The sequence below is a fragment of the Lepidochelys kempii genome, chromosome 3 (assembly GCF_965140285.1).
Source record: "Lepidochelys kempii isolate rLepKem1 chromosome 3, rLepKem1.hap1, whole genome shotgun sequence".
Classification (NCBI taxonomy): domain Eukaryota; kingdom Metazoa; phylum Chordata; order Testudines; family Cheloniidae; genus Lepidochelys; species Lepidochelys kempii.
The window spans coordinates 211,965,054-211,990,126 of record NC_136382.1 but is presented as its reverse complement, the minus strand read 5'-3'; the positions used below and the strand labels follow the sequence as shown (position 1 = coordinate 211,990,126).

General features: G+C 49.6%; 1 protein-coding gene across 4 annotated transcripts in view; it reads right to left on the bottom strand.

The window, feature by feature from the left end:
- The window catches only part of SLC8A1 (solute carrier family 8 member A1), a 299,420-nt gene extending 278,730 nt beyond the window's left edge, over positions 1–20,690 (bottom strand). For all 4 annotated transcript variants that reach the window (XM_073339983.2, XM_073339986.2, XM_073339985.2 and 1 more), the window contains exons 1-2: positions 20,473–20,690; positions 3,214–5,050 (exon numbers count right to left, since the gene is read on the bottom strand). In XM_073339983.2, the coding sequence (XP_073196084.1) occupies positions 3,214–5,012 (1,799 nt within the window). In that variant the 5' untranslated portion in view covers positions 5,013–5,050; positions 20,473–20,690. The remainder of the gene's footprint in view (positions 1–3,213; positions 5,051–20,472) is intronic.
- Positions 20,691–25,073: the final 4,383 nt, after the last annotated feature.

Here is a 25,073-nt window from a genome sequence, read left to right as displayed (position 1 = left end):
CATCTAGCATGGCCTTGCTGAGGGTCCAGGATGCTGAGGAAGCGGTGTCAGGCGAGATCCCATTGCCGCCAGTGGGACATCTCCTAATCTAATCAGGTCAGATCTGCTGTCCAGTTATATTACTCTCCATCACTGTAATTATACACAGACACACAGGCTTCACACCCATCACCAGCACATTCTGCTGAAATAGCCATTTATTTTGATATGGGCAAATTTTTCAAATGGGGGCATCTGAATTTAGGCCCCCTGGGAAAGATCCACAAAAGGAGTTGAGTGCCTAATGGGTGCCTAAGCCCATCATTTAGGCAGCCACCCCAAAACCACAGCTCAACTGCTACCTAACCCTACAAGTGCCTAAGTTTCTGCTACTGGGCACACACAAAACCACATAAGCCCTGACGCTGCCTGGTGCTCTCGCTTGTCCCCTAGCCCCAGTGGGGCTCTCCAACTAGGCATATTCCTTCCTGCCTTGTCCGTGGGGCCTGGGGTAGGGGCTTGAAACAGGTCTCACCTCCCAGCTGAGTGCCCCCCAACACCTGCAGGCCATTCTGGTGAGGCTTTGTCAGTCTCTCTTAGTGGTGCAGTTCCACTTTGTATAAGTCAGTATTTCTGGGGGCAGGGACTCGAAGGTAACTCTTCCCACAGGCAACCGGGGTGCCTTGACCACTGGGCTATGGGGTCTCTCTCTCTCTCTCTTGCACCAGCACAAAGAACAGCGAATTATGTAACCAAAATCAGAGCAGCTTCAGCAGGCAAGATTGAGTGTGGCTCCCTCGCCAGGGGTGCGGCAGACCTGAGTCTGAGTTCCCACTTCAAGTCAGGTAGAGTGGGCGACTGAAGGAGGTCTCAGATGTCAGAGGAGTGCCCCTACTCACTAGGCTATAAGGTGTGTGTGCGGTGGGGGGGGGGGGGGGGGCTCTCTGCTGGAGTTAGCGCACCCGTCTCCCAAAAGCCAGTGAGAGAGGACTCAGTGCAGCATTTCCCACTGCCTAGCTTCGGCAGCTCCCCACTCAGATTGAAGGAGTCCGTCAATCCCATTCTTAGGTGCTTAACTCTCCCCATTGCACTGGGCGGCAGGGTGCCTAAGCTGCTGCAGGTCTGAGCATTGCAACACACGCAGCCCTTCCTAGTTCTAGCCCCTGAGCCCATCCTTAGGCATCTGATTATTCAGAGGTTAGAGGTATTATCTCTGCATGAGCATCCAACAGTGACTGTGAGCTGGCGAGAAGTGGTGAATAGGTACAGGTGACAGTCACTTGGAACCGGCGCATTTGATCAATGCAGCTGGTGGGTATGAAATATCATGCTTTCCAAGACAGCACCCCAAGGACTGCCCCCTCCAAATCCCAGAGCAGAAGCCAGGCACTAATGCAGCTAACAAGATGGATAAAGATACATGACCACACCCTTCACAACAAGGACAGCACAAGCCCCTACCAGAGCAAATTCAATAAACCAGACAAGGATCTGGCCCCAAACTTGATGGCTGGGACCATGTGCTCTCTCACACACACACACATATATATTGTGAAGAGTGAGTAAGTGAGAGTGTCAAGAGGAAATGACCTCTACATCCACCCCCAGCCTAGGGTGTAGCAGTAGTAGCCTGATTTTGCTGGCACGAATGTTTGCTATTAATGTGGCCTGGTTTAAATGGTTCTCAAAATTCCTTCATTCTACTAACCTAGTTCATCCCGTCTCCACAGACGTCTCCCTGGCTCTCCTGGAGAAAATCCAAGGCCTAGTCACTTGATCAAGCATTCCCCCTGGTTACTACAGCTGCACTCAGACAATCAGAGAACAGAAATACTCTGAGGTGACCAATTGCACAACAGGCTTGAACACAGAGAGAACAGAGTTCAAAGAATCCCCTGACCAAAATGTGTTTGTGTGAAATTTTCAAACAAAAGAAAATGCTAAAAATCCTGATTTTTGTCCCTTACGCTGTCAGTCCTGCACCTGGCAAAAATCTTAAAATAACCTTAAAACACACACACCTTTATAAATCATTTGGCTTCCGTACCTTCAGAGCAGCTATAAAGAATGCAAGAAACAGAAAGGCACACTTCATCGGTTTGTACTGGGGGTGCCTAGAGTCTTACAAAGAAGTGAGTAGTATGGATTGAACGGGACGTTCTAGCCAACCTCCCAGATTCCCCTGGGTAGGCACTGCCCTTTGTTAGGGACCACTCCAAATTCTACAGTGATTTTTAGCAAATGAGACTATTGTTCGTAGTAGACTGGCTTAAGCATACGGTGTTTGCTTTAGGAAGAGCCTAGGGTTGAAGTTGATCAGGTTTTGTGCCCTTTCTGTGCCCTGCCCCTCCCAGGGACACAATACTGGGGAGAGGAGCTCTCTCTCTGAGGCATATTTCAGGATACATTTTTCCCCACTGTAGCATTTTGGTTCTCAACACAACACACAATAAATATGCCACGGCAGGTGTGATTTTTCCCTCGTCCAGCTCACCAGGCAATGCTTAGCAGCAGCACTTTTCCCTAACCACTTCTGCATTTGTAATCCATCAACCCTGGCTGTTGGCTTATCGTTCATGTCACCACTTCCCCACACGGAAACGTTTACTTAAGGCCCAGGACAGACATCTTTCATGATGTCACCGATGCCAACGGCAACATAGGTCTGCAGCGTTTTGAACAAGGAGCCACTAAAAAGACATTTTCCAAAGTGAGTGGCAGGAGAACCCTATGAACTGGTGCAAAGCACTAGTGAAAAAGGTGTGCTTGGCTCGAGACACAGTCACACTCAGTTGGGATGGGGGTGGAGACCACACTATGCATGCTTCTGACTCTCGTAACATAGGCCTACTGCCACAATGGTGTAATGACAACAACATCTGCCCACTGCCCCCCTCCACATGGGTCTTCTCTGCTTAGCTACCCATTGTTTACATCCTGCTTTGTGAACCACTCTCCCACGCACAGCTCCACTCTAGCACACAGGCGTGCAAAGTCTCCTGCATGGAGGCTCCACCACCTGGCATGCTAGTGCTGGGTTTTTGCTACACTTCTACTATACCTGGGGCTCCGGGGGGGTGGGGGGTGGGAGCCGTGCACGAGGCCATTTGGGATCTGTGGCAACAGGAGCACGAGCGCAATGGCATGTGTTTGGAATGCCGTATACCGTCTGGCAGGATAAACCCCATTCGTTCATTTTGCACTGATAAGAGATGTTAAAAAGGAGCTACTTACACAATCTCGTCATTCTGGAATTCAAGCTCCCCACAAGTATCCTCAAAGTCCTCTCCTCCCCCTCTGGCTGAGCCTTCAATGGTTTTGTAGGGCACAACAACATTTCCTCGAGCGCCGGACGTTCTCAGCACTTTCACTTCCATGGTTCCAATGCTCTCGCTCACGTGAGTGACCGGCTCCTCAAAGGTAAAGATGCCCGCATGATCATCATCAAAGATGGTAACGGTGGCAGTGCAGGGCGACCCCAGGCAGGCAAGCGTTGCGACGTGGTTGGCCTTCAGAATTCCTTCATCCAACGCTTCAGTGCTCACTTGCACATTGCTGAGGTGAACGAGGAAGTTCTCATCCTCCTCAAAGATATCGTCGTCAATTATGCCAACGCGGATTTCCTTCTGTGTCTCGCCAGGCTTGAAGACCACTGTCCCTTCGGTAAACTCATAATCAGACCCTGCGTTGGCCGTGCCATCTTCTGTTCTGAAGTCAACGTGCACGACGTGGGTCAAGTCACCACCTCGGCGAACAATGGTCAAAGCTACCGTGCCACAGTTCTCGAGACACTGGTAGGTGATCTGCTCAAAGTAGATCTTACTGACAGGGTCATTTTCCACCACTTCACAGTTGACCTCATGCATGCTGACAGCTTTCCGTGCCTGATCCGCAGCATGTCTCTTCAAAATGTTGCCAGCACCCGTCATTAGCCGAGTAGCCTGAATGCGATAAAAGGCTCTGCTCTTTTGCTGTTGGCTCAGAACCTGGTAGTTGGCTAATTCAATCAGCTGTTCGATTTCTTTGTCGGGGTGCTTCTGCTTCAGCTCCTTCAGGATTCTAGCCATTTCCCTCCTTGCTTCCTCATCATCTTGATCCTTCTCATCTGCCTCCAGAACCAGGGTACCATCTAAGAAGTTCTCCACATGGGAGTTAACCACTTTGCCGTCCATTTCAATGTCAGCTTTGGATGATGGCCGGTCACCCTCATGTTCAATGATCATGCCTCGCTGTTTGCCAGCCCTGTACTTCTTGTAGACATACTTGTAAAATAAAAGCCTTCGGTCAGCTACCCATGCAAACACCACACAAATGGGAAAGAAGAAGAAAGTGAGCAAGCTTTCCCAGACCTCCACAACACCAGGTGATATGACAGATAAAATAAGGTAAAGCCAAGTGTAGGCAAAGATGCTCCAAGCTGCTGTCACAAAAAACACTCTTAGATGCTTAATCTTCCGTATTTCTCCATCCGGAACCACATAGACACATATGGCTATAATGATGAACATGTTAAAGGCCGCACTGCCTACAATGGTGCTCGGTCCGAGATCCCCTGCCGTGAAACCATGACCACATACTTCAATAACAGAAAGTAGAATCTCAGGGGCTGAAGAACCCAAAGCCATCAATGTTAGGTTGGACACAGTCTCGTTCCAAATCCTCACTGTGGTTTTGCTGGTCTCACCATTGGGCTTCTTGATAGTTATCTCTCGCTCTTGGGATGTAATGACTTCTATAGAGGACATGAAGCGGTCAGCTATGATGGATACACCTAGGAACATGTAGACCATGGCCACAAAATAGACAGTAGCTCGAGCAATTTTATCGCCAAATGAAGGGTCTTGGGGCTCCCAGATAGGTAAAATCACACCTGGTTTGCAAAAATATGTACCAGTACATACTGCAGTGTTGTTTGGCTCTTCTTCTGTTGGATTTTCTGCATATGCTTTGTCCACATGGAATAGCAAGAGTGCCACAATACTTAAAAGGTGAAAACCTTCAGGAAAGGCGGGTGAATGACTTAACCTCAACATGATAGCTTTGTCTGACCAGCTTCCAAAGGTCTTCCTACCTGCAGATACAAAAGTAAGAAGTGTTACTCAAGTCAAATAAGGTATTCTATTGAGGTCTTATTTATGTATTGCATTTGCAAAATCTACAGTGCATTACATTTGTTTATCAAAAACAACTACATTTTGGACTGGTTATATAAAAATGTCACAATTAAATCCCAGTACTTGCAAGATTCACCATGCACAAGTGATTCACTAGAATAGAAGGTTGAGGCTAGTTTCTGAACTTATGTACATGTGAACGGTTAATGTTCTTTCTGAAGTAATTCTCTCACTGTTGAAAAACACATACTATAGCACAGCAGACATTTTTTCCAGTTTCAAAATTAGGATGAAATAGTTTCTTGAAACTTAATGTATAAACAAAGAAATTCCCCCAAGTTTTTCTTAACTTTTTTCTGCATTTTGACCAACTCTGTTCAATATTATTTACTACGTGTATTTATTTTGCAGTAAAACCCATCGAGACTGCCACCATAATCATATGCCATCCAAGATTCCATTCCACACACTCCAAAAATATCTACATTAAGGAAATATTAAGGGGTCTCAGTTGAGCAATTGAATTAAGAAACACTGAAGTTGCATGTTTAATCTTAACTCTGCCCCTCATGCATATGTCTTATAACAAAGTCTTTAATTATATGATCACATGCTATTTCCTCAGTAATAAAACTGAGCATCATTCAGCTTTGCACCTTCCTTGGTGGAAGAACACCCAATGTGTATCCAAGCAGAGAGTTTCTTCTTGCACATCTTAGGAGGGAGACTTTCTATATCAAAGTAGTGCTCCCTCCTGCATACCAAGCAGAGTCTTCTTGAGACTTTTCTGCCCTGTTCATACATTACACACCAGTCAGCCCCAGCACAGACCAAGAGATTGGGCCATGCCTCCCTGCAGTTCACAGAAACTAAGATTCACTTAGCCCAGGGGCTTCTCAGTTAACAGGGACTTTCCCAACACCCAGTTTTCAGTCTTTCTGGGAGCCTAGACTCCAAATAAATCCATTTTACTCTGTATAAAGCTTATATAGGGTAAACGCAAATTGTCCACCCCCTATAACACAGATAGGGAGACATGCACAGCTGTTTGCTCCCCCAGGTATGAATTAACCCAGAGGAAGTGATTAACAAACAAAAAAAGTGATTTTATTCAGTATAAAGAGGAGGATTCAAGTGGTTTCAAGTAATAAACAAAGTTACCAAGCAAAAAATAAATAAAAACACGCAAGGCTAACTTAATACACCAAGGATCTAGTTACAAATACTAACTTCTCACCCTAGATGCTATCTCAGATACAATCCTTTCCAGAACAACATTGTAGTTTATGGCTTGGGTCCAGCGATCACTCATACCCCCATAGTTACAGTTTTGTTCCAGTTTCTTTGAGATATCTCTTTGAGGTGGAGAGGCTCTCTCTCTCTCTTGAGCCAGCTGAAGAAAAAATGGAGAAGCTGCCAGGGCCTTTTATAGTCTCTCTTGTGGGCAGATACCCCTTTGTTCTTCTATGCAAAAATCATAGCAACAAGATGGAGTTTGCAGCCACATGTCCATGAATGATTCAGCTTTCTGCAGACTGACGCCATGGTTTACACGTTATTTTGAACTTTCCCAGGAAAGTTCAGATATGGATTGGTGTCTCCCAAAGTCCATTGTTAGTTCAGTACTTCCAATTACTTGAATTGTCCCTTTACAATATGTGGGCCAAACTTCCCTCATGTGTTTCCTATAGCTAACACTTCAAATACAAGCATAGAGCCAAAGCTCATAACTTTAGATATAAAAATGATACACGAATATATTTATTAGATCATAACCTTTGCAAAGATATGTTACATGGCATATCTAGCATAAAGCATATTCCAGTTATGTCATTTATTCTCAAGCATATTTCCATAAACATGGACAGTGCAACATCACACATACCCTTTACCAAGTTCTAAATTACCGCAACCACTCAGGAAAGAAGCCTGGATGGCACAAAAGACAAAGCAGTGAAGTCCACTGCTCAGTTCGTAGCATCCGTCAATACAGATGTGAGGGTGTCTAGGGAAGGAAATGGAAATACGGAAAGAGATTCTAATGCTACCACACACACCCCCACCAATGGAATTACCTCACCTAGAATGCTGTGTTTAGTTCTGGTGCCCTAATTAGAAAAGGGATAGCAGAAACAGTGAGTTCAGAAACGGGTGACAACATTGGTAATGTGAAGACTATGGAAAAACATCCATTTGTCAAGAGACTGAAAAAGACTAGAGTTGTTTAGGTTAGAAAGGACGGCGCTACAAAGAGCTCCTACTAACCTAGAAGCAGATAAAAGTCTTTGGGGTTGCAAATTCAGGGAAAGCACTGTTTTGATACAAGTGATTTGTGGCATGCTTTATTCTTTTTATGCCCCCATAGGAATGGTTTATGGTTAAGAGGTAGAAATCCTCAGTAATGATGTTTCAGGCTGTTTGTAGAAAATTAGAAAAGAGTGGTCATAAAGGAGAATATAGGGTCTATTTGATTACATACCACTTGGAAAGATGATGCTTTCTTCTTTGATATATATATATTTTTTTTCTTAGCGAGCTAGACTGTCCGCTCCAAGTAAATGTGAGTTGGTCATTTTATAGGTCTCATGCTTCTTTGGGGCAGGTCGGAGATAAACAGGACACATGATAAAGGTGCTGTCATAACAGATTGATTCAGCACCAACTCCGTTTACTATTGGTACCTCCAGAGTGTTTGTTTTTTTTAATAGCATATAGGGGGAGGGATAGCTCAGTGGTTTGAACATTGGCCTGCTAAACCCAGGGTTGCGAGTTCAATCCTTGAGGGGGGCCATTTAGGGATTGGGGCAAAAATTGGAGATTGGTCCTGCTTTGAGCAGGGGGTGGACTCTATGACCTTATGAGGTCCCTTCCAACCCTGATATTGTAGGATTCCAGGGAAATATTTTGTATATAAGCAGGCAAACAGACCACACTGCCTCTCTAAGTCAGATGGAAACAACTGCTCCTGCAGTTAGATACTATGCAAAGAACAAAACATCCACCTGCCTTTATTCAGTGGATTCTCTTTGTGGCCAGTCAGATATTCTTTCAAATGCACAATTATTCAAAACTTTGGATTGTGAAATACAGTCACTGTGAAATCCCCTTGGCAAGAGAAGAATGCAGATGGTTGGAGAAAACAACACTTTGGGGCACTGATTTGGGTTACACAGAACAGCAGAGTCTCACCACATTTTGGACCAGCTCCACAATCTTAAGAGGAGGCAAGTGTAGGTAGCTTTGGCCAATAAAATTCCACTACAGCAGATTAATAAATCACTCCAACTTTGTAAGTTTAGCCCCATGGAGCATTTCAATGTAGGATTGGGTTTTTTAAAATCATATTTCAATAGACAGATGCAACAAAGGGTTTACATCAGAACCCCTTTCTGAAGTTCTATTTAGCAGTTTATGTACAAAAGGGATCTTTAATTTTTCTAGATATAGCTGCAAATAAAGAACATGGAGCAACATGGAGACAGATGTGGTGGATGCCTTGAAAGAGGAAAGAGTATCAAAACTAAGGTTACATTTCAGGAGCGTCTTCTCATACCCGTTGGAACAAGTGGCTGAAACTAAGATTTATATTTTTTGTAGAGAGGAGACAAAAACCAGGACCCACAGTATTCACAGTCCTTATTATAACGGGGCCCCAATCCCAGTCTAGGTTCTTGGGTGCTACTGCAATGCAAATAAATCCAATATTATATTGTGAGAGATTGTGCAGAACCGGGGAGGGGATCCACTGTGCCCCAGGTGCTTTGTTGGCTCTGAAACACACTAGACCCTAGAGCTTTTTGGTCCATTATCAGAAAACCCCTCCCCATGCCCCCACTCCTTTAGCCACTTCAGGAAGGTCAAGTCTACGTTATTGTATTCACCCTGTCTGAACGCAATCAGGCTTGGATAGCAGAGTGCCTAATCTCTCCTGCCCAGAGCTGAATATGCTACAAGAGTTACAGGGAAACAGCCTACCTTCCTTTTCCCTTAGGGATCAGAGGACAGCCTGGGGCTCTTTGAGGCCTTTTCCATATGGAGGGCACTTTTAAATAAAAAAGTGTTGGTCTCCAGGCCCACGCCAGCCAGTTCTGTGCTTCGGCTGGGATCTGTGCAGAACTAGCCATATTTGGGAAGTGATTTGAAGGACAAGTCTTCTTACCAGCCGAGAGGCTGTGCGCCCCTCACCACAGGCCTGCATGCACATTCTACTCTCCATTTAAGGTGGTTCTTTGAGCACTGGTCCATGGGGATCCCATTCTAGGGTCGCATGCACTCCATGCGTGTGAGAATACTGCACGCATGGGGCACGTGTGCCTCTACAAAGTGGGAGTCACATGGACAGAATGTCTCTACTGACTGCAAAATAAGTCTTCCTTCTCTGCAGTCTTTCTTGCGCTCCAGTTACCCACTGAGCCCAGAGTGGCCAGCTCCATCACAGGGATATCTTTTGTACAGCACCTAGCCTGTGACTGGGGCTCCTCGATGCTACCTCAATACAAACAAAACAGTAGTAACAGACTCAGCCCTTTTCCTCAACTTAGAAGTGGAGGGTAACACCCTGTTTACTAGCGATCCTTCTGATCTTTTCAGAAGGGTTGGGAGACCCACGCCAAGATGGATGGGTGTCATACTAGAGAATCAGATAAGCTGCGGCATTTCTGAGAAACTGCATCCAGACAGAAACCGGAAAGGAAGAGGACGACTTGAAGAGCTGACCCCACGTGGGTGGGACTGTGGCTAGAAGAGGAGCAGTAATATACTCAGGGTGGAAAAAATTCTCATGCTAGAGTTAAAGTTCTCAGCCACACAAAGAACTTCGTTAGTTTGGACTGAAAGTTGCTCGACTACATTTCCTGTCAATGCTATCAATAAAAATCAAAGAAAGCACCAGTTAAACAGATTGCATCTAGACCAACCTCATCCTTTAGCCACCCCCCCACCCAACTTTGTCACGCACAAATGTGCATATCACTTGCAGAGCAAGCTTCCTTTCACCTGCAGTGCACAGCCAGTCACACCATGCATGCATCCCGCTCTCCGCAGCCCTGCTCGGACCTTCAGTCTGAATTGCATGTTTGTCAGCAGCTCAGAGGGGCCGCAGCGGACGCTCCGAGTCCCGCTGTGCAAGGGAAAGACAGGCCCTACTCTGAAAGGGTTGCAGAGTAAGTATCTCTGACCTCACCTGCTTGAGGACGCAGGGAGCAGTGGGGTCTAGTGCATGCTGTTTTGTATATGCACAGCGTGGGCTTGGCAAGGAGGCGGGTGTGAACGGGAGCAGACCTGGGGGACCCAGATGCCACCCGAGAGGTGGGACGAACCCCGCCACAGCCACAAGCCGCTAACGCTCCCAGTGCGACTGGGACAGGCCTGGCTTTTGGAAACCCACCCTGCGTAAGTGCCATGCCAGCTGGTGTCCTCCCCTCCCTTTCCCCTGCCTGCTGGAGCAGAGCTGCCCCTCGGGTCCCCCACTCCCTGCAGCCCTGTTTGGCCCTGGGCTGGTCACTGCTCAGTGGGAAGCTTTCACAGTGAGCTGGAATGAACCATCCTCTCCCACCCCACCATGGAGAGCCAGCCCCAGGCCTTTGCTCGCTCTTGTCCTCCACTACCCTGGGGAAGGGGATCTGGGCAGGAAGGGGGGGAGGAGGAGGGACACAGCTGTTCCTCCAGCCCCCTTCCCGGCTCACTGGTGGGAAACCCCATGCTCTGTTCCTCCTGCGCTTTCCTGGCACTGACCAACTGCCTATGGGCCTAGCAGGGAGTGCTGCACGGTGGGCCACCAGGATACACCGGAGTGGCAGCTGTTATAGAGCCTGATGGGGACGCTGAGATGCTGCTGCCTCTGGTCCCTTAGGCCTGGATTTTGCTTCCATGCCATTGTCTTGGTGATTGTACATTGCAGGCTGAAGCTCTGAAGTCCAACCAGATCCCGAAGTCAAATTCCTAAGGCAATCTCTCTCTCCCCCGCTGCCTGACCTGTGGTGCATGTCCCGTTATAGAAGATAGCCAGCGTGCCCATGGCCTTTCGGATTCCCTTTGAGTTCTGACCTTTACATTTGCTTTTTTCTGTGCACCTGAGCTCTTCCTAGCACCCCACCGCACCGAAGAGCGTATGATCTATGCCATTCAGCATGGCTGAGCTTTGTGGAACAGAGGCTCCATTTTTGCAAAGGCCAGCTTCTCTTTTTTCCAGTGGCTTCTTTCCCTCCTGCCACAGCTCCAGGGAGAGGACGGTCTGGCTGTTTAGCGTCAGCCTTTAAACCCCTTTCAGCCATAAAAAAAAAAATAAAAAATGTTTGCAGTTGGGCTCACAACCCATTGGTGGCAGTGTACTCAGAACAGGGGTATCCTGGCCATAGAGGTAACTGACGAGAGAGCGCATGTTCGTTATTCTCGCAACAAACAAATGGCCAGGTGGAGGCTTTCCATTAGGAATTATTTCCCTAGCGGTCAGCTGAAAACGCACTGCACCATTCAGCAGCTGTAACAAAGTGACATTTACACTCTTACAGGCGGAGACGTAGAGGTCCAGCTGTGCCTATCCTGCTGCGACATCGGTCTTGTAATACACATTGTTAGCATGAATTTAGTGCTAGCTCACACTGGAGACCGATACCCGTTTGTCCACGTCACTGGCTCAGTAGAGACAGAAGCAGGGCAGCCTTTCCCCACAGGTCTGGATTCACCATAAGAAGGATAAAAAGATGAGGGAAGAGTAAAAGGGAAGGTCCTCTCACAGATCAGTAACTGGTTAAAAGTTAGGAAACAAAGGGTAGGAATAAATTGTCAGTTTTCACAATGGAGAGGGGTGAACATTGGTTTGTTCCAGGGGTCTGTCTCAGGACCAGTGCTGTTCAACATATTCATAAACGATCTGAAAAAGGAGCAAACAGTGAAGGGCCAAGGTCTGCAGGGGATACAAAACTACTCAGAATAGTGAAACCCAAAGCAGACTGCGAAGAGCTACAGAATGATTTCATAAAACTGAATGACTGGATAACAAAATGGCAGATTAAATTCAAATGTAGATAAAAGCAAAGTAATGCACACTGGAAAACAAATGCCAACTATACATACAAAATTATGTGATCTAAATTAGCTGTTACCACTCAAGAAAGATCTTTGAGTCATTGTGGAGAGTTCTCTGAAAACATCCACTCAATGTGCAGTAGCAGTCAAAAAAAACAAAACAAAAAAACCCCACACCTAACAGAACGTTGGGAATCATTAGGATAGATAAGAAAATATCATAATGCCTCTGTATAAATCCATGGTACACCCAGACCTTGAATACTGCATGTAGATCTCGGTGCCCCATCTCAAAAGAGATTATTATAATTGGAAAAGCTGCAGAGAAAGGCAACACAAAGTGATTAAGGGCATGGAACAGCTTCCTTATGAGGAGAAATTAAAAAGACTGGTGCTGCTCAGTTTGGAAGAGATGATGACTATGGGGGGGGATATGATAGACGCCTATAAAATCATGACTGTGTGGAGAAAGTGTAATTTACGCCTTCTCATAACACAAGACGAAGGAGTCACCCAATGAAGTTATTAGGCAGCAGATTTAAAAACAAAAAGGAAGTATTTCTTCACACAACGCATATTCAACCTGTTGTACTCACCCAGGGATGTTGTGAAGGCCAAAACTATAATGAGGCTCAAAAAAGAATTAGATGTGTTCCTGGAAGATAGGTCCATCAGTGGCTATTAGCCGAGATGGTCAGGGACTCAAGCCCTCAGCCCCGACTGCCAGAAGCTGGGACAGGGGATGGGTCACTCGATAACTGCCCGGTTCTGTTCATTCCCTCTGAAGGGCCTGGCATTGACCACTGACAGGAGACAGGATACTGCACTAGATGGACATTGACCATAATGGGTCAGACCATTCTTATAGTCTGTACCCTATAAGCAGGATGGGATGCCCCCTGGGGCAGAAAAACATGGGCACTCTTCCCAGGAGAGGGACTGTAGTCTGATAGAGGGACACGAGGCAATCAACCAAAGGCAGCTGAAGTGCAAGAGCCAACCTGCTTTCCTCTACTAGTCTGCTTCAACCCTGCCCTGCCAGACCCGCCCCTAGGGCGGACTGCGGCCTGTTCAGCCCTTGGCTGTCTGTTGAGGCTGCCAGAGAAGGGTATCGGTCATGATGATGGTTTAGGGAACAGGGACTTTTGCCCTCTAGATGTTAGCTTGAGACCACCAGCTAGTTTCACACAGGGACTGAACAGCCTCCTGGGGAGAATGCGGTCAGTCACTGCTACACTGGGCTGGATGCAATGACGCCCCCTGTAGCTGCCTGCAGCGCTGGTAAGCCTGGAGAGTCCCAGGTAACTGCTGGGCCAGCTGTGTACCGGCTGCTCAGACAGCAACAGCTCACAGGAAGAACACTGTTTGCAGCTATGTGCAGGGCCCACCACAGCCCCTCCCTATCCCTTAGCCACATGGCCCAGGGTGGATGGAACTTCCCTGGGACAGGGAGTTGCTGAACCCGCAAGACATGGGAAGGAGTGACCCTGCTGGACTGCCTTAGTTTGAAAGGGAGATGGCAACTCAGAAACCCTTGCTCTCCTTCTTGTGCCCACCAGTCCAGCCCTCAGAGCTGCTAAACCCTGCTCTGCTGCTAGCAGCTGCAGCCATCTGACATACCCCTGCACTGACCGCCATCTCCAGACGGCCTGGAGGCATGGCCCCCTGTTGAGCACAGTGTGGGAATCCAACGCCCAAGCGACTCTGGTACAGGTGATGGTAGCGCAGGTCACATCCTCTGACCAGGTGGAAGTAGAAACAGTCTTAGTCATGCTGCTACCTGATGGTCTGACAGCAGCTGGGAATCCATAACCAGATTCTCAAACTGTCCCAGGGCCAGCAGATCTGCATCAGCTTTATTGGCGGCCTCTCAGACAAGCACTTCCATCTTGTCTTGAGTACGTTTCAAAACAAGCCAACCGCTAGCTCCAATCTCTACTAGAGAGCAGTAAAGCATTTGCCTGCCCTTGCAAGGGGAGAGGAGTTGGAGACAGAGCTAGGTATCAGCAGGGCAATTAAGGCACTGTAGCCCGAGGGTCCCAGCATCATTCTATCCCTGTAGATGCTGACAAATGCCAACACGTTAGTGGCAATTGGTATTTACAGATGGGGAAACAGAAGCAACTCCCTTCAGCACAGGGAGGTTCAGTGACTTGTCTGGAAGGCCCTGTGGGCCACTGGATTTGGAATAGGATCAGGTTCGAACCTGGACACCGACTTGAGGTGTGGGTTTTGGCAACTTCCTCCCAGCCTTGTTTTTTCCACCTGCCTTCCAGGCAGAATTCATGCTGAACTTGGAAACGAGTGGATGAGGCATTAGGTCAGAGCTGTAAATGCAACTCAAGTTCTTGGCTTCCTGCCTTGCCCAGAGTCTGCTGGGTCTCACTCGCCTCTCCTTCACCTCAACCCCCAGACCATAGCCAGCCTGGAACTCCCAAGGTCCATCAGCACAGGCGGCTGTGACCTAGAAAAATCCACACCAGGGGGATCTCCAAGCCAAGTCAGTATAAACAATCCCAACCTCTCCAAATATAGTCAAAAGCCCATCCTCACTGAAACCAGCTCAGTAAGACACTTCAGGCCAGCTCTTTTTCTAAACAGGACTTTCAGAAGTCAGAATAATCATAAACCATGACTAATGCTTTCAGATGTCCCGGTTCCCTCTCTCCCTGTCCCCAGCAACCATCCAAAACAAACAGATAAAGACAATACCCACCCCCCCCCATAGCACGTGGGGATGATTGGGAGAGCTTGGGTGCTGACAGGTGGCAGGTCTCAGGACTAAGCTTTTAATGCAAGTCAGAACCTGGTCAGTGGAAGGATCTAGTCCCTGCATATTAATGAAAAGCCCAAGTGATACTTTGACAAGGTCCCTCACCAAAGGCTCTTAAGCAAAGTAAGCAGTTGTGGGATAAGAGGGAAGGTCTTCTCCTGGATCAATAACTGGTTCAAAGATAGAAAACAAAAGGATAGGAATTAATGGTCAGTTTTCAGAATGAAGAGAGGTAAATAGTGGGGTACCACAGGGGGCTGTACTGGGACCAGGGCTGTTCAACTTAGTCATACATGATCTGGAAAAGGGATCAACAGTGACGGGGCAATGTTTGCAGAGGATACAAGATTACCCATGGTAGTTAAGTACAAAGCTTACTGTTAAGAGTTACAAAGGGATCTCACAAAACCGGGTGACTGGGCAACAGAGTGGCATATGAAATTCTATGTTGATAATGCAAAGTAATGCACATGGGAAAACAATCCCAACTATACATATAAAATGATGGGGTCTAAATTAGCTGTTGCCACTCAAGAAAGATCTTGGAGTCATTGTGGATAGTTCTCAGAAAACATCCACTCAATGTGCAACAGCAGTCAAAAAAGCAAACAGAATATTGGGAACCATTAGGAAAGGGGATAGATAAGACAGACTATCATGTCACTATGAAAACCCATGGTATGCCCACACCTTGAACCCTGCATGCAGTTCTAGTCACCCCATCTCAAACACACACACATTAGAACTGGAAAAGGTACAGAAAAGGGCAACAAAAATAAGGAGCTATATGGAACAGCTTCCATATGAGGAGAGATTAAAAAGACTGGGGATACTCAGCTGAAAGACAACTGAGGGGAACACACTAGAGGTCTATAAAATCATGACTGGGGTGGAGAAAGTGACTTGGGAAGTGTTATTGACCCCTTAACACAAGAACCAGGAGTCCCCCCAATGACATTAATAGGCAGCAGGTTTAAAACAAACAAAAGGACGTACATCTTTACGCAATGCAGAGTCAGCCTGTGGAACACCACATCCCCTAGCAATGTGAAGGCCAAAAGTATAACTGGGTTCAAAAAAGAATTCGATAAGTTCATGAAGGACAGGTCCATCAATGGCTATTAGCCAGGATAGGCAGGGATGCAACCCCATGCTCTGGGCATCCCTAGCCTCTGACTGCCAGAAGCTGGGAATAGGCGGCAGGGGATGGATCACTTGATAACTGCCCTGTTCTGTTCGTTCCCTCTGAAGGGAACGACACTGGCCACTGTTGGCAGACAGGATACAGGGCTACATGGACCACTGGTCTGACCCAGCCTGGCCATTCCTATGTTCTTAGGCCACAGTAGAGCTTTGCAGGGGCTTGTTGGCGAGGAGGAAGGGGGGCTGGGGGGGAGGGTGGCCTGGCTGTGGTAGGCAAAGCAAGGGCGGTGAAACCGTTCAGAGAGGAGAATGAGGCAACTGAGGCAGCAGGATGGCCTGGGGGACGTGAGGTGAAATGCAGGGGAAGACACGGAGATGTGAGATGACCCAGGCACAGACAAGGGGCCAGGTGGAGTACACAGAGGATCGGGCAGGCAGGAAACTCCCCTAGGAGGCCTAGAATGGCTTGCTGAAGGGTAGCACACAACAGCAGCCCCGGTGGCTGATCTGTCCTTGCTCCCTCGGGGGACCACTTTGCCTGGAAAGGGGTGGGGAGAAGAAGGGACCATGGACCCATCTCCCCGCCACATCAGCTGGCTGAGCCGGGCAAGGGGGTGTGCTTGGACCGTCCTTGCAAACGGCACACAACGCATCTCCTCCAGGTGCCCAGCAGCCCCAGGGCAGTACTGCGCTGCTCTGCCCAGTGCTGCTTTCCCATCACGTCAGCCAAACCCAGGATTTCAGCGTTCGGGATGGGAAAGAAATGAGAGGTGTAGAGGTGCCACCGCAGAAGAAGTGGGAGGATCTGGCAAGACCCTGGTGGCAGGGGAAGGGAAGCAGAGCCAACCAGGACACACAAGTTGTGAGCTGAGGAGGAGAACGGTGCTGCCAAACAGGAAGGTCTGGCAGCGAAGAGGAGTTTTCTCCTGGACAAAAACTAGCAAGCCCCTCAGCAGGGAGTTGGGGGTGTTGGGGGGGGGGCGCAGGAGATGGGCTGTCTGAGAAGAGAGACAAAGGCAAAGAAGAGCCATCAGGGGTTGGGGCATGGGAGAATACCATGGAGGAGAGGTGAAGGCAGAGGGAACTCAGACAGAGGGTTGAGGGAGGCAGCATGATGGAAGAAAAGGCAGAGTTGGAGACAGACACCTTATTTTTCTGTGCTGGGTCAGGAAGCAGAGAAGGTAGTAATACTGAGGAGTCTTGAGTGAGATCAGGAAAAGTTTGGGGTGAAATTCACCCCATGCAGAGGGCTGGCACAGGCCTTCTGCACGAGGGGTGCAGGGCCAGAGGAGACAAGGGGCGAGATTACAGAGCACAGGAAGAGAGGCAGGGAGCTGTTCCAGGATTTGGAGAATGGGAAGAGAGGCAAGCAGCAGAGTGGCTGGGGAAGCCTGTCACGAGTGGCAGAAACAGAGTGAAGAAAACAGGCTCAGACGGGGAGGTCTAAGGAGAAATTAGACAGGAGGCACCTCCCTTAGCACATCATCCACGTGAAAGCGGGAATCACCTGGAGTTGGATTAGGGGAGTCAGAGGTCAGCCCATGCAGGAGGAGCTGGGGCAATGACAGACCATGCCCCTGTGGATGGAGAAGGGACAGACATCACCAATGGGATGAACTTCAGAGATGGGAAGGAGATGGGCGGCAGAGGCTGGGTGGGACCAGCGGAACCTGATGGGCCACCAGGGTTTCCCCAGCAGGGGGCAGGAAGGCCCAGTGAGGGTAGCAAGGATTCAGGGAGATCCGGGGGAGGAGGGAGCAGGTGACAAAGGCATAGAGGGTGTGGACTGGAGACTGAGCAGGGGTTTCTCAGGGCATGGGCTCGAGACCATGCCGATTCCAAGGCGAGGGGGAACCTCAGATATGACTGCTAGCGAGCCACCTAGGAGAGCGATTAAAGTGGGGACTTGATTGGCAGCTGGGACAATAATGAGCAGTTTCTGGAGCACTCCACTGAGTTTTGCTTGCTGATTTCTTGCCCACAAAAACCCTCCTGAGTTATGGAGGGACCCACACAAAAGTATTTACAAGTCAGCCATTCACACGAGCGTAAAGTGAGGAGAAGATTCTCCCATTCTGATCAGGTGGGGCTCTGTGCGGCTGTGAGCGACACGGCAAGGCACAGGGCAATGACCCTTACACAGAACTGGCCTGAAATAAGGGGTGCAGCAATCAGATTGCAAATACAAAACTCCTGGGGGAGAATCAGAGCAAGAGATTGCTCAAAGCTGAGTGAATGTAAGGAATGGGAGGCTACCCGTTTTTGACAGACCTGCTTTTATTGGCTTTAAATTGGGCCAGGTGAAGCATTGAAGAGGACTGGAAATGTAGGCCATACCTGCCTCGGTATAGGTTTAAACTCCACTTTGAGGATGAGGCAGCAAAGGGTTAATGCAAGAATGACCAATAACCAGCGCAGCTGCCAATTCTCTGCTAATAATTGTACTGAGCCACAAACCAGAGGAGTCTGTAGGGAACAGGAGGAGGTAGGCAGCTGGAGGGTATTTACCTGCAGGCACGGAGCACAGGAAGGGGCGTGAGAGGGTTAGTGAATGTAGGGGCTGGGCAGTGGATTCTGACTGTGGAACGTGCAAGAGGGTGCTATCCCCTGGGTGGGGTGGAGGGTGCCGGTTACAGGCTAGAATAGCTGGGGAGCAGATAGAATGCACTACTGGATAATTAGATTGAGACAAACAGAGGGGGAGTGCTGTCAAACACATGACCGAACAGACACTGGCTCTCTCATTGTGGCCAGCTCTGGTGAGGTTATTGCAAGCGTGGGGGTCACAGTGTTTTTCTGAAAGCCCCAGGGGCTGGAGTGCTGTGAAACCCTGAGGATCCTACCTTTCACTTTTGAAAAAAAAGAGCAAATTTCTATCCCTCCTGGTTGTGGGAAGAAGCAGGGCAGTGTCACCCCAGAAAGCAAAGAACTCAATGTATTTAAAAAAACCCAAACCTCTATTTTAAACCAATCACAGGATTTGAGGAAGCCTGGGTCATGATTTTGCAACATCTGGGGCCACCAATGCTGCTCTCTGTGAAACGGGAGTGAAAGAGCAGTAATCTCAAATGCACACATGACTGTGCCCTTGCGATTTTACTACAGCTTTCACGTTCAGACTTCAGTTTTCCCTGGCGTTTGCTGCAATATTCTGGCCCTTGGGTTTCACCCTCTAGTCCTGAGGTTGTTTAGCATAGGCAGCTGGAGGGGGAGAAGCAAGACTACTATTCTATTGAGAAATTAAACTAAAATGTCAGATGAGAGCCAGCCATGCTTCCATCGAGACAAAGCCTACGTGATGACCGATTTCTAACGGATTTCCTAATAGGACTGATCCCATATTGCTCGGAAAGAGAATCAGGGTTTAATCAAATCTGCAGATTATCTGCTTTGCCCAGGGAACCGGATTAAATACCTAAAGAGAAGGGAGGCTGGGTTTGTTTTGAAAGGCAAGGACAAAAATCGATACACGGCTGATAGCAAAATGTTAAACCCAGCGGATTAGCCAGCCCGGAGCCCGCTTTGCGCACGCACAGCTCTGCCCTTCCTTGCAGGAGAGAGGCACCTTGGCAGGCAATTAACAGCACTGCTGAGAGCCATGATGGAGGGGCTCGTCCCCCCCGGGCTAAGCCTGCTCCTGCCCCGATGTGCCGGGCTCCCTCCCCGCTCGCCGGCTGGCCCCGCGCCCTCCGCCTGCCTCTCCCCTCCGCAGCCCCCGCCGCGCCCTGACCCCGCGGGGGCTTCCCTGCCGCGGGCGGCGCCCCGTCTCCCTCTCGGGGCCGGGCAGGTTTGCGCACCTTTGGACCCGGCTCCTCCGCCTTCCCCCGTCCAAGCCGGGCGGCGCGGAGAGAAACCCACGGAGCCCGGAGGCGCCGCGCGGTCCCCGCCCGCTCCCCGGCGACGAGGGTGCAAGCGGGGCGCCGCCGCCGGGCGCAGCTCGCCTCGCCCCGGGACCCGCGGGCTCGGCGAGCTCGGCCCGGCGAGCCTGGCCACAGCGGCCCCGCCAGCGCGCCCCTTCCTCCCGCTCCCCCCCGCGGCTGCCACGGGCCGGGCCGGCGCTCGGCGCGGTCCGTCCCCCGCGGGCCCGGGGGAACCGCCGCCCGGCCCCGGCCCCCCGCCCTGCGCTACCCCGCCCGGCCGCCCCCGGGACCGGACCCGGCTGCCCCTCCCGACGCTCCCCGCCCCCGCGGGCCCGGGGGAACCGCCGCCCGGCCCCGGCCCCCCGCCCTGCGCTACCCCGCCCGGCCGCCCCCGGGACCGGACCCGGCTGCCCCTCCCGACGCTCCCCGCCCCCGCGGCGCGGGAGGGAAATACAAATTCCCACCGCCGGCCGCTCGGCAGCGCTGCCCGGAGCGCACTGGCCGGAGCCGCGGCTGCCCGCTGCCCTCCACGGCGCCCCCGGCCCGGCCACCTGCGCCCAGGGCAAGCAGCTCCTACCTGCGTCCGCAGAGCTCAGCCCCGGGCGGGCAGCGGCCGGGCCATGGCGGGGACGGAGGCGCGGAGCCGGGGCTGTCAGCAGGAGCGCGGGTGGCTCGGCAGCCGCCCCCTCCTCCCCATGCTCCGGGTCCGGGTCCCCGCGGCGAGAGCCGGCAGCTTTGCGCAGCGCGCCCGCCTCCCCTGCCCCTGCCGCCGCGCTCCGGCTCTGCGAGTGCGGGGCTGGCTGCACGCCAGCGCTCTTATCAGCGCGCAGACCCTCCCACCCGGCAGCCTCCCCTCCCGGCCCGGTCCCAGCCTGGCCCGGCCTCCCCGCCCCGCCCCACGGGCCAGCCCCACGGGCCAGGTCCCCCAGCGCACCGGGCGCTGCGCAGCGCTCTCCGCCGGCCCGCCCAGCATCCGGGCCGGAGTCCCCTGCGGGAGGGGGCAGCCGGCGGAGACCGACAACTTCAGAGCAGCGCTGGCAGCTAAGGGGAGCAGGGCAGAGGTGCGGGAAGTGGGGGGCTGCTGCACCCCCTGGCTTGAAGTGGGGGTTTCCATCCTAACAGGTGGTGCTCAGCTCTGGCTCTGGCTCTGGCTCTGGCTGGCTGGGACAAACCCAGCCCATGGCTCTGGAGAAGGGTGAGCTGCCTCCCTCTCTCTGTGCACTCCAGTGCAGCAAGAACCATTCCCCACATGTCCGAGAGCACCTTAACAGGGGCCAACTGTAGAGCAAATCCGACAGTGAAACAGAAACAGTAGGGACCAGAACTTGGTCCTTATACATTCCCCCATTCCCCACTCCTTTCTCCCTCCCCCCTTCTCCCCCAGTTTGCTCCTTGCCCTCCCCAGCTGCCTGGGCCCCTCCCCAGTGATCTCCTGGGGAATCCACTTCTCTCCAGAGGGCTGGAACAATGTGGGGGGGGGGGGGTAGCTGAGAGCCATTGAACCCAGCTCTGAAGCCTGTCTAGGATGGAAACCTCCACTTCAAGCCAGGGGGTGCAGCAGCCCCCCACTTCCCGCACCTCTGCCCTGCTCCCATTAGCTGAGTGTTGTTCCTTGACTTTAGCAAAGCTTTTGACACGGTCTCCCACAGTATTCTTGCCAGCAAGTTAAAGAAGTATGGGCTGGATGAATGCACTATAAGGTGGGTAGAAAGTTAGCTAGATTGTCGGGCTCAACGGGTAGTGATCAATGGCTCCATGTCTAGTTGGCAGCCGGTATCAAGTGAAGTGACCCAAGGGTTGGTCCTCGGGCTGGTTTTGTTCAATATCTTCATTAATGATCTGGAGGATGATGTGGATTGCACCCTCAGCAAGTTTGCACTAAACTGGGAGGAGCGGTAGATACGCTGAAAGGTAGGGATAGGATACAGAGGGACCTAGACAAATTAGAGGATTGAGCCAAAAGAAATCTGATGAGGTTCAACAAGGACAAGTGCACCCATGCACCGCTACAGACTAGGGACCGAATGGCTCGGCAGCAGTTCTGCAAAAAAGGACCTAGGGGTTACAGTGGATGAGAAGCTGGATATGAGTCAACAGTGTGCCCTTGTTGCCAAGAAGGCCAATGGCATTTTGGGCTGTATAAGTAGGGGCATTGCCAGGAGATCAAGGGATGTGATCATTCCCCTCTCTTCGATATTGGTGAGGCCTCATCTGGAGTACGGTGTCCAGTTTTGGGCCCCACACTACAAGAAGGATGTGGAAAAATTGGAAAATGTCCAGCGGAGGGCAACAAAAATGATTAGGGGACTGGAACACATGAGTTATGAGGAGAGGCCGAGGAACTGGGATTGTTTATTCTGCGGAAGAGAAGAATGAGGGGGGATTTGATAGCTGCTTTCAACTACCTAAAAGGGGGTTCCAAAGAGGGTGGATCTAGACTATTCTCAGTGGTAGCAGATGGCAGAACAAGGAGTAATGGTCTCAAGTTGCAGTGGGGGAGATTTAGGTTGGATATTAGGAAAAACTTTCCCACTAGGAGGGTGGTGAAGCACTGGAATGTGTTACCTAGGGAGGTGGTGGAATCTCCTTCCTTTGATGTTTTTAAGGTCAGGCTTGACAAGCCCTGGCTGGGATGATTTAGTTGGGGATTGATCCTGCTTTGAGCAGGGGGTTGGACTCGATGACCTCCTGAGGTCCCTTCCAACCCTGATATTCTATGATTCTATGACACCATCCCTGTCCATGCTGGCTAATAGCCATGGATGGACTTATCCTCCATGAACTTATCCAGTTCTTTTTGAACCCTCTTATAGTCTTGGCCTATACAACATCCTCTAGCAAAGAGTTCCACAGGTTGACTGTGCGTTGTGTGAAGAAATACTTCCTTTTTTTTCCCCCCATAGAGACTAAGGTCAGAAGGGACCATTATGATCATCTAGTCCGACCTCCTGCACGACACAGGCCACAGAATCTCACCCACTCCTGCGAAAAACCTCTCACCTACGTCTGAGCTATTGAAGTCCTCAAATCGGGGTTTAAAGATTTCAAGGAGCAGAGAATCCTCCAAGAAGTGACCCGTGCCCTATGCTACAGAGGAAGGCGAAAAACCTCCAGGGCCTCTTCCAATCTGCCCGGAGGAAAATTCCTTCCCGACCCCAAAAATGGCAATCAGCTGAACCCTGAGCATATGGGCAAGATTCACCTTCCAGATGCTACAGAAAATTCTTTCCTGGGTAACTCAGATCCCACCTCATCTAACATCCCATCACAGGCCATTAGGCTATTTACCATGAATATTTAAAGATCAATTAATTACCAAAATCATGTTATCCCATCATGCCATCTCCTCCATAAACTTATCGAGTTTAATCTTAAAGCCAGATAGATCTTTTGCCCCCACTGCTTCCCTTGGAAGGCTATTCCAAAACTTCACTTCTCTGATGGTTAGAAGCCTTCGTCTAATTTCAAGTCTAAACTTCCCGGTGGCCAGTTTATTTCCGTTTGTTCTTGTGTCCACATTGGTACTGAGCTTAAATAATTCCTCTCCCTCTCCAGTATTTATCCCTCTGATATATTTATAGAGAGCAATCATATCTCCCCTCAACCTTCTTTTAGTTAGGCTAAACAAGCCAAGCTCCTTGAGTCTCCTTTCATAAGACAAGTTTTCCATTCCTCGGATCATCCTAGTAGCCCTTTTCTGTACCTGTTCCAGATTGAATTCATCCTTCTTAAACATGGGAGACCAGAACTGCACACAGTATTCCAGGTGAGGTCTCACCAGTGCCTTGTATAACGATACTAAAACCTCCTTATCTCTACTGGAAATACCTCGCCTGATGCATCCCAAGACCGCATTAGCTTTTTTCACAGCCATATCACATTGGCGGCTCATAGTCATCCTATGATCAACCAATACTCCAAGGTCCTTCTCCTCCTCTGTTACTTCTAATTGATGCCTCCCCAGCTTATAATTAAAATTCTTGTTATTAATCCCTAAATGCATAACCTTACACTTCTCCCTATTAAATTTCATCCTATTACTATTACTCCAGTTTACAAGGTCATCCAGATCCTCCTGTATGATATCCCGGTCCTTCTCTAAATTGGCAATACCTCCCAACTTTGTATCATCTGCAAACTTTATTAGCACACTCCCACTTTTTGTGCCGAGGTCAGTAATAAAAAGATTAAATAAGATTGTCCCAAAACCGATCCTTGAGGAACTCCACTGGTAACCTCCCTCTAGCCTGACAGTTCACCTTTCAGTAGGACCCACTGTAGCCTCCCCTTTAACCAATTCCTTATCCACCTTTCAATGTTCATATTGATCCCCGTCTTTTCCAATTTAAATAATAATTCCCCATGTGGCACCGTATCAAACGCCTTACTGAAATCTAGGTAAATTAGATCCACTGCATTTCCTTTGGCTAAAAAATCTGTTACTTTCTCAAAGAAGGAGATCAGGTTGGTTTGGCACGATCTACCTTTTGTAAAACCATGTTGTATTTTGTCCCATTTACCATTGACTTCAATGTCCTTAACTACTTTCTCCTTTAAAATTTTTTCCAAGACCTTGCATACTACAGTTGTCAAACTAACAGGCCTGTAGTTACCCGGATCACATTTTTTCCCCTTTCTTAAAAATAGGAACTATGTTAGCAATTCTCTAATCATATGGTACAACTCCTGAGTTTACAGATTCATTAAAAATTCTTGCTAATGGGCTTGCAATTTCGGGTGCCAATTCCTTTAATATTCTTGGATGAAGATTATCTGGGCCCCCCGATTTAGTCCCATTAAGCTGTTTGAGTTTCGCTTCTACCTCAGATATGGTAATATCTACCTCAATATCCTCATTCCCATTTGTCATGCTACCATTATCCCTAAGATCCTCTTTAGCCTTAATAAAGACTGAGGCAAAGTATTTGTTTAGATATTGGGCCATGCCTAGATTATCCTTAACCTCCACTCCATCCTCAATGTTTAGCGGTCCCACTTCTTCTTTCTTTGCTTTCTTCTTATTTATATGGCTATAGAACCTTTTACTATTGGCTTTAATTCCCTTTGCAAGGTCCAATTCTACTTGACTTTTAGCCTGTCTCACTTTATCCCTACGTGTTCTGATCTCAATAAGGTAGCTTTCCTTGCTGATCCCTCCCATCTTCCACTCCTTGTATG